We start from the raw sequence: 13,779 nt of genomic DNA, 5'->3' as shown, positions 1-13,779 counted from the left end.
CCTTGGAAGAAAATCTATGACAAACTCAGACAGTGTATTAAAAAGCAGAGATATCACTGGGCTGACAAAGGTCCATATAGTCAAAGATTTTTCCAGTAGTCATGTACAGGTGTGAGTTGGACCATAAACAAGGCTGAGTGCTAAAGAATTGATGCTTTCAAATTATGGTGCTGGAAAAGACTCTTGAAGAGTCCCTTGGACAGCAAGGAGATCAAACCAGTCAATCTTAAAGGGAATCAACCCTGAATACTCATTGGAAGGACTGATGCTGAAGCTGAAGCTCCAATACTTTGGCCTCCCTGGTGCAAATAGCAACTCATCAAAAAGATCTGATGCTGGGAAGGACTGAAGGTAAAAGAAGGGGGAGGAAGAGGCTGAGATGGTTAGATAGCATCATTGACTCACTGGATATGAATTTGAGTAAATTCTGGGAGATAGTGGAGGACAGAGGAGCCTGGCATGCGGCAGTCCATGGGTTTGTAAAGTCAGACACAATATAGTGACTGAACAACAATTTCTCCATAGCTTCAGATTGTATTGTCAAACTCTTGAATCTGACAATGTTGTCATATTATGACTGAGATTGAGCATATTTTTTATGAGTTCAAGACTATTAAATGTCTTTTCCTGTCTACCATCCACTAATATCTTTTGCCTGTCATTCTAGTATGTAGTTGTACTTTTTCTTATTAATTTCTGGGAGCACTTTATTTATTGGGAACACAAGGTCCTTTGACTGAGATGTGAACTGCAAATATTTTTGCCAGTTGATCATTTCATCCTGTTAGAAATGCAGCATGATTTTCTTGGCTATGTATTAAGATGTTGGTTCTCTCCAAATGTATCTATAGATTCAATACAATAACAATTAAAAGCTCTGCAGATGTTTTCTTACAGAAACTAATGAGTTGATTTCAAATTTATATAGAAATACAAAGGGCCAAGGATAGTCAAGACAATTCTGGAGAAATCAAGTCTGGAAGACTTACACAACCAGATAATAAGACTTAGTATAAAGCTATGGTAATCAGTCGGGGTCCCTGCATCAGGAAGATCCTCTGGAGTAGGAAATGGCAACCTATTCCCAGGCAAATATTCTTGCCTGGAAAATTCCAGGGACAGGGAAGCCTGGTGGGCTACAGTCCATGGGGCAGCAGAGAGTTGGACATGACTGAGTACATGGCACACACACCATCAGTCAGGGGAGGCCTAGCAGAGCAGTGGAGAGAGGAGAGTCTTCTCAAATCGCCTGGCTTTAGCTGGCTATTCATATAGGATAGAAATGAGTTTGACTCCTACCACGCACATAAGCAAAAATCAATTCCAGTTGAATTTTACAAATAACTATGAAAGTTTATTACATTAGATAACACAGGAGAGTATCTTCACGACCTTGGAGCAAGCAAAGATTTCTTAGAGAAGGCAGAAATCACACTAACCCTAGTGGAAAAATTGATGACTAAGACCTTACTAAAAAGATATATTTTCACCAAAAGATATCTTTACAAGAGTAAAAAAAAGACAAGTACAGAGAGGGTAGGAACATTCACCACATATTTAACTAACAAAAAAACTCCAGTCTAACGCAGACAACTAACTCACATAAATTAGTAAGAAAAAAGGTAATCTACCACAAAATAAATTGGCAAAGAATTTGATGAGGCATTTCACAGAAAGATGATTAAATGGCCAATAAGTATATAACAAGGTGCACAACATTGTTACTCATCAGGAAAATGCTAATTAAAACCACGATGAAGCACACACCAGAACGGCTAAAATAAAAACCACTGACAATACCAAGTGAGGATATGGAGCAACTGGAATTCTCAAATATTGCTGCAAACTGTTAAACCACTTTTGACAACTCTTTGGTAGTATCTTTTGGTCATATCTCCTCAAGATGGACACACATATAAGTCAATTTCCCAATAACCCACTCTTAGTTACATATCTAACAGAAATATATACACATGTTCACCAGGAGAACCTGGATATAAAATAATACACTCTGTGTGATTCCATTTAAATAAAATTCACAAACAAGCAAAACTAATTCAGAAGTTAGAATGCTTGCTGCCCCCTGCAAAAAGGTACATCAGTACTGTCTTTCTAGATTTCATATATATGTGTTAGCATATGGTATTTGCTTTCTTTTCCATCTGAAACTAGTCCAACCTTTCATTATTATATTTCACCTTGTTAATAAAACTTGAATGAGAATGAAAGGGATTTTCACTCACTGTTTCTTAATCTCTAAAACTAGTCTGGATGGAATGATCACTTCTTCTAAGACCCTGGCACTGGAAATGTCCTTGAAGAGAATGGCAGGAAGGTTGGCATGGGGTGTCTTGCTGTTTTCTTCTTGTTTCAGGGGTAGGAAAACAAAGTAAGTGTTCCCACTGGAGGTTGTGAAGAACTCCATCTCGTCCTGGGAGATCTCCCCTAGACTCTCCTCCTGGGCTTTGACCTAAGCAGAAAACAAGACTTTACACTTGCCGTCATTGAACAGACTTGGTAATAGGTCCTCTGACATCAGAGGTTGTAAACCTGTGGGATGAAACTTGTCTATGGTTATATTTTGCCCATATAATGCTTTTAAAATAGGGAGTTGCCTCCTAAAAATCTGGATTTCTGATTTCTCTTAAAAATAAAAAAATCTGGCAATTCTGAGCCTACATTCCCAGATGGCATCATTGGCTGGAACTGAATAATGGCTGCATGGTCGCCATAGACTGAACGTTGGCATCTCTCCAAAATCCACACCCCCATTGTGCTGGTATTTGGAGGTGGACTTTGGGAGGTTATTAGGGCAAGTAGGCAGAGCCCTCCCTCATGAATGGGGGTAGTGCCCTTAAAAACGAAATCTCAGAGAGCTTGTCCCTTCCACCATGTAAGGACACAGAGAAAAAAAGAGCTGTTTATTGCCAAGAAGCAGGCCCTCATCAGACACTGAAGCTGCCAGTGCCTGGATCTTGAATTCCCAGCCTCCATTACTGTGAGAAATACATCTCTGGTGCTTATAAGCCACCCAGTCTATGGTATTCCATCACAGCAGCCTGAACAGGCTAAGACAGTAGTCTTCACCACTTCACTATTTCATACTTGGTGTCCAGCCCTCTTTGCTATTACCTGCCTGCGGTCCCTGTTCAGAGGTCTCATATGCCAATTCTTCCACAGCACTATAGGAAAAGAGTCTTTGCAATTTCATGATTATGGAATTCAACTGTTCTGTGAGTCTGAATGTGTTTTGAGGATGAGATTTATTCATATGAGAGTCATTTCCCTGCACTCTAAGGAGAGCTGTCTGCCAACTTGGATATGGATCTTTGTTCTTACACAATCAGAGAATGGGAAGAGAGAAGGGATGGAGCAGCTAAGTTGGTCTCTACAATAAAGAGGAGCTGGGAGAAGAGAGAGGACCTGGGAGGGATGAGGAAGAGTCAAGGGGGGGATACAGAGTAGGTTGCAAGATGGGATGTGAGGACAGGAAGGTGAAGTTTAAAAACTATTTCCGGGACATGAGAATGGGATCTCTGTTGCCAGCAATGAAAAGTGTACATATGTTTGTTATTCTTTAGACGGAGCCTAATGGAGACTGCGCCACTGGGGACCCTGGCTTGTGCTAGGGACACAGAGAGTGAACACAGCACATTTTCCAAACCCAAGAGTGAGCCTTTGCTGGCCTACCTCCTCCACAGACGAGCTCCTCTGCTCCTCCTCCTCCTCTTCCTCCTTTTCCTCCTCCTCCTCCTCCTCCTCTTCCTCTTCCTCCTCCTCCTCCCTCTCCTCCTCCAGCTTTTCCTTCTTCTCCTCCTCTTCTTCTTCGTGAACCATCACACTGGCCTGGTTTGGGGGTGATCTCAAGGAGCTGTCTCTTTCAACCTGTATTTCTTCCAGTCCTGAAATAGATTCCTCCCTGGACTCCTCCGTCTCTTCACTCAGTACGGACTTCTGTGGGCTCAGGGCCACCTCTTGTGTGGTGGAGGACTCGACCTCTTGATCTTCTTCTTCTATCTCTCCTGCTGGCTTGAGGGCACTCGTCCTGCTGTCGCTTTCATCACCTTTGCGCGTGTTTGCTTTGGACTTTCGTTTTCCTCTCGGCCTTCTCATTCTCTTCTGGAATTGCTTTTCATGTGGTTCTGTTGATGATCAGCCCCAAAGCACAGGAAGAGACAGGTTGCCAGTGCAGCCTGATTGGGCCTCCCTAGCCCCCAGATACACAAGCGTGAAGTTGGGGGGACTCAGACTTGAATTGTAAAAATGTTACCTGGTTCCCTCCACTGGAAAACGACTTCTCCCTCCAAGTTCTACGAGGCAAAAACACAGACACTGAATACGCAGTGCTGCCTTCCTCATGTGCCACTTCTGAGGGCGTCTCTTTTCTTTAAGGAAAAGCCCCCTCCTCCCTGCCTTCTACATCTGATGCAGGCCCTGACCACTTATTTCACAGGGGTGAGCAGGGTGTTCCTGATCAGCTTTCCTTAATCCCAAGCACATTAGCAAAGTTTTTTTTTTTATCATACAATGAAAATCACAGAATAAACCCTCTTTCTGACATTTTTTATAGTGATCTGGAGCAAAGAACAAGAAAGTATATAGGGAGAGAGGCATCCAAGGGGCAGGAGTCTGCTGCACCCATTGCTGGATGTAAACATACACAGCGATCATGATGTACGTGACCTGGGAGGCCCCTCTTCACTCTACACATTCCCTGTTTCATTGGCTGTGGGTGAAGTTGTAGAAATAGTGTGTCACTGATAGCAGTGGACTGGAACTCTAGCTCACAAGTGGGGTGACCTTGGACAAGTCCCTGAAACCCTATGGACCCAGGTCCTTCCTGTGTTACTGTCAACACAGCGGCATCTCCATTTTAACCCAGGTAACCAGACTGATCTCAGAGCTCCACCTCTGGACAGCTTGAGTTTCACTTCAACCCAGGTGCCACACGATGCATTTACGAGCAACTGGGACAGGGATCTCTGCTGAGAGGAGGCTTCTCTGAGGAGTCAGGAACCCCACATCTGTTGGGAACCCGAGCCCGGTTCAGCGTCCACCACAAGTACCTTCCGCCCTGGCCGTGCAAAACTCTGGGTGCATGTGTGCAAAAAGAGCCACCTCTGGGAGTCAGAGCAGAGCACTCCAGGTGTTCCTGCATTTACCAGGAAGCACTCGGTGTGTCTGAATTATGTGCAGGACACTGTTGAGGGCAATCAAAGCTGGATGAAAGACAGGAGGCCACACCTGCCTCACAGGAAACACCTTCCAGCAGGGTGCCCTTCACTCCTGCATCTGACAGCAACCAACATACAAGCACATTCAGAGAGGAGAGGTGGCGGGGTAAAGAAGGGGACAGAAGGCCAGATTGAGTGGGTGGGGTCTTGTCACTGGTGGTGGCTGGAGGTCTGTGGGGGTTTGGGGTGTGTAGAGGCAGAGGAATCCCAGCAGAGGAGCAGGGTGAGGGCAGGGCAGGGGGCAGCGGCACATAAAGGAAGGGTGAGGAGTTCGCTGAAGCAGGGAGAGTCAGGCGGGAGTCAGATGTGGGGCCTCCATGATCATCCAGGGACTGTGGGCTGGGTTTGGTTGGGGCTGCAGACCGGGTGCAGGCTTTCTGAGCAGGAGAATGGGTAGGTCAGAGCTGTACTTTAGGATGGTTATGCGGCATGGTGAGTTGGATGACTAGTACTCAGAGTCCTATAAAATCAGCCTTTTAATTATAATTCTATTCAAGACTTGAGGCCTGGATTCTGAGCCTTTGACCTCTCTGAGTCTAAGAAAAAGATAGTCTCTTCCGGAGATGCTTTTAGTTTCTCACTCCTTGATATCCTGGCATAGACTCTAACTTCGCCTGTGTTATTGAGGCAAATATGAGCTAGAAGTCATCCTCTCCTCTTCGCTTCTCGGAGAGCAGCTGGGATTTTTTAATATCCCTTTCCATACCTGTTCAAAGATTTCACGAACACAGAAGTGTCGGCTGAGGTGGGAGCTGTAGGAGTTGAGTTCCTTCAGTATGATCACTGGGTACTCCATCACTTCCTTTGTCAGGAGGCCATGAAAAGCCTCATACCTGGAAGGAAGGGAGATGAAAGTACTGTCAATAGGAGGGGCAGCTGGGTGTGAGGGACCCCAGCCAAAAGCCATGCCTTGGACCTCATGGAGGTAGGCTAGTACCTGGCCTTGAGTTCTTTGCAGAGCTGCTGTGGAGGTTTCCTTTTATACTAACAGTCCTTGGTTTGTTTTGCTATTTTTCTGATCATACAAAGAGTACATACTCTTTGTAGAACATTTAGAAAACACCTACAGGGAGAGTTCTTTGCGTATGGTAATATAGGTTCCCACTTTCTGTCTACTGTCCTAACCCTGTCCTAGAACTTTACCTACCTCATCCCATCAAACACTCCAAAACCAAGGCCCTAGATTTCATCTGTCCCTGAGGTAAGAAGACCAAGGTTCAGGGGGTTATTTATTTGCCTTAAAATGTACTTCTGAATCTAAGTACTGCAATCAATTGGCAGTGCAATCCCATTTCTGTGAATAGCCCTTATAATATTAGTTGTACAAGGGCACAAAGATGCAAGATAGTTCACAGATAGTTCACAAGATAGTTTAAGACTGGCACCAGTCTTAAAAAGCTTATCAATTAAAGAATGGTTAAATCATTATGAAGCATCCATATTAATGAATGGATGGTCATTTAAAAATGAAACAAAGTTATAGAATGATTCTTATTTTAAAGACACTTTACATGTGTATATATACCAATATTTATAAATGTCTATGTCCACAAAATGGAGGAGTTGGGCAGAAATGAGGGGAATTTCCTATATGTTTGTACTGGTTAATTTTTTTTTTCTTTAACAAAACATGTTATGTTTTAAAATTTAAGCAGGGAGGACCCATGCTCTTGACTTTTAAACTACATGACCCAGAAACATCCCTCCACAAATTTTTCTGTTCAAAATTCTCCTTGAAAACTTTTGTGTTGACCGAGGGCAGAGCTGCAAACACCACAATGTTCTCTAAAGATGGAGGCAACCTTAGGTTAGGCTCCTAGGCAGCCAGCCTCTGACCTTAAATATGAATTCTAGGCCATCCTCTTCTAGAGTCTGGTCTGCCTACCTGCATTTCATATTCTTCAGAAAATCCTTGGCCTTTTCCAGGTGTGACTTCAGGTTATTCTCATAGCTTTGCTGCCTCAGTTGATCCAAGAGCTTGTCAAGATGAGCCTCCTGGGCCTGGCAGCCACACCAGGGATAGAAGCAGACGTGAATCACCGGAGCGCCAAGAAAGGATGTGACATGCAGAGACCCTGCCCCTGGAGATGAGGTCCAGGTGCCCCAGGCAGGCTTTTCTACATAAGAAGCACCATCCTTACTCTCACTGCTCTGGGCCTATGGGCTCTTCTCCCTGCCTGGAATGTTCTTCTCTATTTTAAATCCCTGATGACCCTACTTAGATAGGACTCCTCAGGGACAAGTCCCTTATCCTCACCCTTCCTGGGCCGGCCCCCTCACGCCTTCCAGAGACACTTACTCCTCACTCTCCTTCTCAGTGCTGTGCTTGATGTCAGATGCTGAGGGCGTCCCTTCCACCCCTAGACGATGTGAAGGCAGGTGGGTGGGGGCCGGCTCATGTCCTGGGGGTCAGGATGACTGCCAGAGGGAGATGTTCCATGCCCCCGAGTCTGTCTCTCAGGCCAGCCCCATCACAGACATGTCTGGATCTGGGACTCACTGCACAGTCCAGACTTAATTCCAGCAGAACTGTACTGCCCCCCAGCCCCATGACCAAGGTGAGCCTCACTTTCTCATCTGCTCAAGTTTTATAGCTTGAGGTTTTACGTTTGAGTCTAAGATACACTGGGGATTCATTTCCACACAAGAATAAAATATGGCGTGAAATATGTATTGAATCCCTTTCTCTTTCCTCTCGCATCTGAATGCTAGCTGAATTCATGGGCCCCCAGGCAGAGCCATGGGCAGCTGGCAATCTGGGTGCGGCCCTTCGCTCCGGTCCTGTTGGGGTTACCTGGATGCCGGGGCCACACCTGGTTCTCTCGCGTGTGCTTCTGTCGCTGCTGCTCCACCCTTTCCTCGAGCTCCACCTCCTGCATCAACAGCACACTCTGATGCGTCTCCCACAGGTTCACGGCCTCCTGGAAGTAGCTGAAGAGGTCTGAGCTCTGCTGCTCTGCCTGCTTCGCCACGGTCTCGAAGGATTGCTGTGGTGGCAGGACCCAGAGGAGAGGCCTTTAAGTGTCAACCAGCCCCCGGGGGAAGGAGAAGGGCCCGTCGAGCGGGGCTCCCTCACCAGCCCGTGGAGGCCCAGATCTCCAGGGACTGGTGTCGGGACACCATCCCTCAAGGTTATCTTCACATCCGGCCTTGCCTTCTCTGGGACAGCATTTCTGGTCTGTCCACGGCCACACCCTCAGACTGGCTGACATGCAGTCCCGTCTCTAGCCCTGTATCCCTGTCCACTGAAGAGGGAGTTCGGGGCCTGGAAGGAGAAAGGCACCACTCTGGCATCAAGTGGGCCATGCCCATCTTGACCTGGGCGTCTCTCCTTCCTTGGAGCTCCCTGACACAGCACTTGAGCCAAACACCAGAGCCTTCTGGTCAAGTCTCATCCCTCTCTCTTTCATATGTGTCTCTTATACTCTCAGAGGGTCTGGGGTTGGCGAACTATGGCCCATGAGCTACATGTAGCCCTCTGCCTTTTTTGTTTAACCTTGGGAGCTAAGCACAGATTTTACATTTTTAAATGGCTGGGGAAAAAACAAAAACAACCTAAAGGAGATAATCAATCATGTTATAATTAGGTGAAATTCAAACTTCAGTGTCCAGAAATAAAGTTTTATTGAAAAACAGCCATACCCCTTTATTTCTGTGTTGCCTAGGGCTGCTTCTGTGTGATAAGAGTAGAGTGAGAATTTGTGTCAGAAACCTGACACCCCACAGGGCTTAAAATATTTACCACCTGGCCCTTTACAGGAAACATTTGCTGAATCCTGCTCCAGACTCTAGGCAGCTGCGACTCGGGCTAATTGCTCCTTGTGATCTCTAGCACCCAGGCTTGGCAAGGGCCTGGGGAGGCACTCTGCCTGAGAGTGTTTGACTGGAGTCTGGGGGTGGCCGGGGAGCCAGGGGTGAGCCTGGAGCGCCTGGCGGTGCGGGGGAATTGCTCCAGAAGGGCTGGCCATGACAAGGCAGAGGCACTCACCAGTGACAAGAAAGTCATAAGCCCCTGGACTCCCACTCCTCTCACAGCCCAGCATCCCGGGCGACCCCCACCCTGCTCCCCAGCAGCACAGATCCCATTACGCACATCCAAGACCTCCAGCTCCTCCTCCACCTTGCTCTGGAGACATCCCACCATCTGGAAGAAGGACGGGCTCACCAGGCTCTCTGCCTCCTCCTCAGTGAAGGCCTTCCAGTCCAGCAGCTGCTTCTGGAGGGGGACGAGGCAGAGCCCGGCTTAGGCTGATGGGGGCTTCACCTCAGGACTGGTCCTGCCCCAAGACCAACCTCCCACCCATCTCCACGAACCTTGGCAAAAACCCCCACAGTGGCCCAGTCAGGCCAGCTTCATCTGCCCTCTGTGTCCAGGTGCTGAGTGCCGGCCCTGGTTACTGACTCCACCAAAGGTGTTCTCACTAGCCCCAATTGGCAGATAAGGAAACTAAAGCTTGGGGAGAAGTGAAGGGACTTGCTGGAGGGCACATACCTGGCACGTGGTGGGCCTGGGATCTGAACTCTCCTACTTCTGACCCTACAGGCATAAACTGCCATCCTACACATCCTCAGCATGGCTGTAAGCCAGACAGGGCTCTCAAGTTATGCCAACTGGAAAGCCAGTTCTCTATATTAATAAAGACTTGATTTATGCACAAAACCTAGAATAAATCAACCTCCCCCAATTATTATAAAACATGAAATGTGTCTCCAGTTGTACACATCCAATGCTGCTGCCCAGGAACATCAGGCATCCTCTGTCAGGCTCAAAGTGCTCCTAGGGTACGTGGTGACCTTAGCACTCACACCCTGCATGTGCCCAGCAGAGGTCTGTGAGCAGGGGCACAAGGAACTGACACTAGGGCCACAGGGCCGTGGAGCCCCAGGGGCAGGGGTGAGTGAGGAGGTGAGTGCTGGGGGTGTGGTCTTGGGGAGGCTCTCTAGAGCACAAGGCTTCCCTCCAGGCTTTACTCCTAAGGTCTGATGTCCCTAAAGGGCTGACTAGGAGGCATGTGATGTCCCCTAAGGCCCCAGAGCAAGCAGGCAGAGTCCTGTGGGCTGGGACAGCCCCTGGATCTTTTGCAAACTGGTCTTCTCATCTTCAGATGGGGCCAGCGACACCCACTCTGTAGGACCTTGCAGGATCTGATGAGAGTGGTGCAAGAGAGTGGCACAGCCCCCAGGGACCATAGCACCACATGGTGAGGTGCACTGGAAAGCCCTCTGCTCCCCTGAACTCTGTTCAGAGTCCTGATGGCAGAGCCAAAGCTTGACAGACACACGTGTGAGGGGTGGGGCAGCAGGAGTGTCTTGGGGCCTACAGGCAGGACCGTCATGGCCTGGGGACTCCTACAGCCACAGCCGGCATGTTGGACCACCTTCAAAATGATTAGGTGTGGGGGATTTTCATCTAAACAGTCTTACAAAGGAGGCAGGGAAGGGGCCTTTTGACATAATATGTCCTCATACCTCAGGAAACCAGGCCTTGTCATTGAAGGGGGTTGTGGGAGGTCTCACTGTCTCACACTCAAACAGAGGCGGGTGGGTGAAGAACAGAGGCTGACGGGTAGAGAGTAAAGTTGGGTGTGATAGCAGTGGCAACGCTGTTTATAAAAGGGAACTGGCAGAATAACTCCCATGACATAACCGCCGCTGAATAAATAAAGTCAAGTGATACAGAGGGTCAAGTGAAGGGTGAGGTGATCAGAGTGCTAAATTTTGTCTGTAGGGTCAAGGAAGGCTCCCTGGAGGCGGTCAGGTTGGGGGCCACAGAGGGGTAAGTGGGAACAGCTGGGGAGGGGGGAGTCCAGGCTGAGGGAGCAGCTTCAGAATGTCCAGACAGCAACGCGGAGGGAAAGCGGGGGCTGCAGGGTGGAGAGGGGCAGGGCCGGAGGGACACCCACCCTGCACTTCTGCACTTGGGCTAGGCACTCCTGCCAGATCCTCTCGTACTGCAGGCGAATCCGCGTCATGCAGTCCATGTGGTAGGTGTCTCCATGGGCAGGGAAAAAAAAACACATCAGCAGCTCTTCCAGAAGAGGCAAGGTCGGGAGGAGGGGTTGCCCATCTCTCAGGAAGCGGCTTCTCCGCAGCAACGCACCTCCAGAGCGGGGATCATTTACATCAGGGGGTGCTGTCTCCCTCACCTCAAAGTCCTCAATACCCCAAGATAAGGGCCTCAAATGAGGAACCACATTTTTCTGTTCTGATCCTGACCCCTGACTCAGTTTCAAGGCTGATGAAACTCTCTCGGGGTAGTTGTACTGAGTGACAAAACAGTAACCAGGTACAAATTAAGAGCATTTACAGATCGTGTCTGGGATGAATCCCTTAAGAAGTGATTGGACCAGCAGAACATTCAGAACGTGACCGACTGATCTTTCTCCTCTTCTTCCTCCCTACTGTTTCTGGTTTATAGTCACCTCAGTGTGACTCTTGGTTTCCAAGGTAAGGAACTGAGGTTTAGTGTTCCTGTCACTTCCAGAAACTGAAAGATGACCCAGAGATGGTGTGGTGGCTGTTCCTTGACAAAGGCTGGGGAGGAGGGAGCTTAGGGGGCAGTGAGGACGCTGGGGAGGGTGGATGTGCAGTGGAACTGGTGACGAGAGGCTGTAAAGCTGGTTTCTGCCATCTCCAGGGCCACCGCCTAGGCCCGCACGTCCCCACCCCTCCTAGGAAGTCACTGTGATGGAGCCCCCCTCTCCAGGGTTTCTTTGCTTCTGTTCCTGTTCCCCTCTGATCTGCCCCCAGTCAACCTTATCACTCCCAGCTCAGAACCTTCCACTGGGTTCCCACTGCCTTCAGGATGAAGTTCAGCCTCCCACACGTGGCCATGTGGCCAGCACAGCCTGGCCCTTTGGCCTCTTCTCTTTTTCCCCAAAGGTCCCAGCTCTGTCTGGCCTCTCAGCCTTCCCACATAGTAGTCTTCTGGCTTAGAAAGCTACCCTGACCCCTGGATGTGTCTAACTTGTACTTGCCTTGCAGGTTTCAACTGGATGGTCACTTCCATGGCAAGGTCTCACATAACCCTCAACCAGGCTATGTCCCAAATCCAAATTAAAGTAGCTGGTCATCTGTTCACTCCCTGCTGTAATATCCTGCGTGGTCTGGACTCGAGGCACCCGAGAGAGATCCACTCCGCTGGTTACCAGGACCCAGCAACTTGCTTACTCCTAGGCGGTGCCCAGTGAATGGCAGCCATTGCTATTATTTAGGGTCTCAGGGCTCTTACCTTTGGTGTTATAATACAATTATAATAGAGAGTCTTGGGAGCAGTGGTGGGTACTACTAACCAAAGCAGTCGGGTCAAGTCCAGCTGTGACATTTCCTTAGCTGTGTGACCCTGAGCAGGATGCTTCACCTCTCTGTGCCTCTGAATCTTTCTCCATCATAGGGGGCAATGACACCACTGACTTCACTGGGTTATCTCAAAGGAGATGAGAGTATTATATATATTCTACAGTAAGACTTGGAAAACTCTGCTAGATAGTAAATATTTCCAGCTTTGAGAGCCATACAGTCTCTGCCACAACCACTCATTTCTGCTGTTACAGAGCAGAAGCAGCCAGAGACAACATGTAAACAAATAGAGCAGAGCTGTGTCCCAGTGAAACTTATTTACTGATGATGGGTTGGAGTTTGAGGACCCTGGTTATAGAGAATTTCTAAATATTACCATTTATTCTTGAGCACCTAATAAGCCAGGCACTGAACTACGACTGGACCACAGGACTGTATGTGTTTCTTATGTTAACCTCACAAGGTAGGTATCTTTATTACTCCTGAGATCCCTACTTTATGGAAGAGGAATGTGAGACTGAGAGAGGCCATGACTTCCCCAAGGTCACACAGCAGGGGCAGCGCACCTCACACATGCAGGATCTGGCCTTGGAGTCACCCCTCTAGCTCATGCTGTGGTCAGGGGTCAGAGCATGGGGCTGCCATGCCTGTGGGCTGGGCAGGGATGTGAGAGGTGGTGGGAGGAGGGGGACTCTTCCAGGTAAGGTCTTGGGATCCGATATGAACCCCCAGAGCTTACTCTTCCCTCCACTCCCCCACCCATCTTCCCCAGGAGTGACTTGCCACCTATTTCTGAGTTTGTAATAGACCCTGACATAAACAATTGGCTGACAGACTGAAATGGCTCCAAAGCTACTGCTTGAACAGAGCTCTGGAGAGACCCGAGTGGGATCCCACAAACCTCACTCACCGAGGTGCTTGTTCAACGAGTTGAGAGAAGAACGCCATTCCGTCAGCTGAGCTTTGCTGTAATTGGGGGGCAGGAGGTCACTGGGGAAGGAAGGCGTGACACGTAAGCCATGCTTGAGTAAAACACTCAGTGAGCAAGACTGGTAGCATCTTCAAGGAACAATGGTCCAGGGGAGTGTCTACACAGATGCTGAAGAAACACACGACTTGTTGGGGATTTTCTGGTGCCGAACACATGTCATGAAAAGGTCTATTAAAACCAGTGAGCCTGCTACTTAGAAAATAAAACTGAATTTCCCTAAAGGGGAAAAAAATGGTTTATATCACACAACCCAGG

At 48.3% G+C, this 13,779-nt stretch overlaps 1 protein-coding gene across 1 annotated transcript in view; it reads right to left on the bottom strand.

The window, feature by feature from the left end:
* Positions 1–13,779, bottom strand: part of CCDC180 (coiled-coil domain containing 180) — a 64,851-nt gene that overhangs the window by 25,200 nt on the left and 25,872 nt on the right. The window contains 9 exon segments of the mRNA XM_013966008.2: positions 2,244–2,470; positions 3,691–4,142; positions 4,271–4,310; positions 5,941–6,067; positions 7,120–7,235; positions 8,048–8,221; positions 9,328–9,450; positions 11,138–11,226; positions 13,444–13,523. Coding sequence (XP_013821462.2) covers positions 2,244–2,470; positions 3,691–4,142; positions 4,271–4,310; positions 5,941–6,067; positions 7,120–7,235; positions 8,048–8,221; positions 9,328–9,450; positions 11,138–11,226; positions 13,444–13,523 — 1,428 coding nt within the window.

This window comes from Capra hircus, chromosome 8 (assembly GCF_001704415.2).
Source record: "Capra hircus breed San Clemente chromosome 8, ASM170441v1, whole genome shotgun sequence".
Classification (NCBI taxonomy): domain Eukaryota; kingdom Metazoa; phylum Chordata; class Mammalia; order Artiodactyla; family Bovidae; genus Capra; species Capra hircus.
This window is presented reverse-complemented; position numbering and strand designations above follow the sequence as displayed.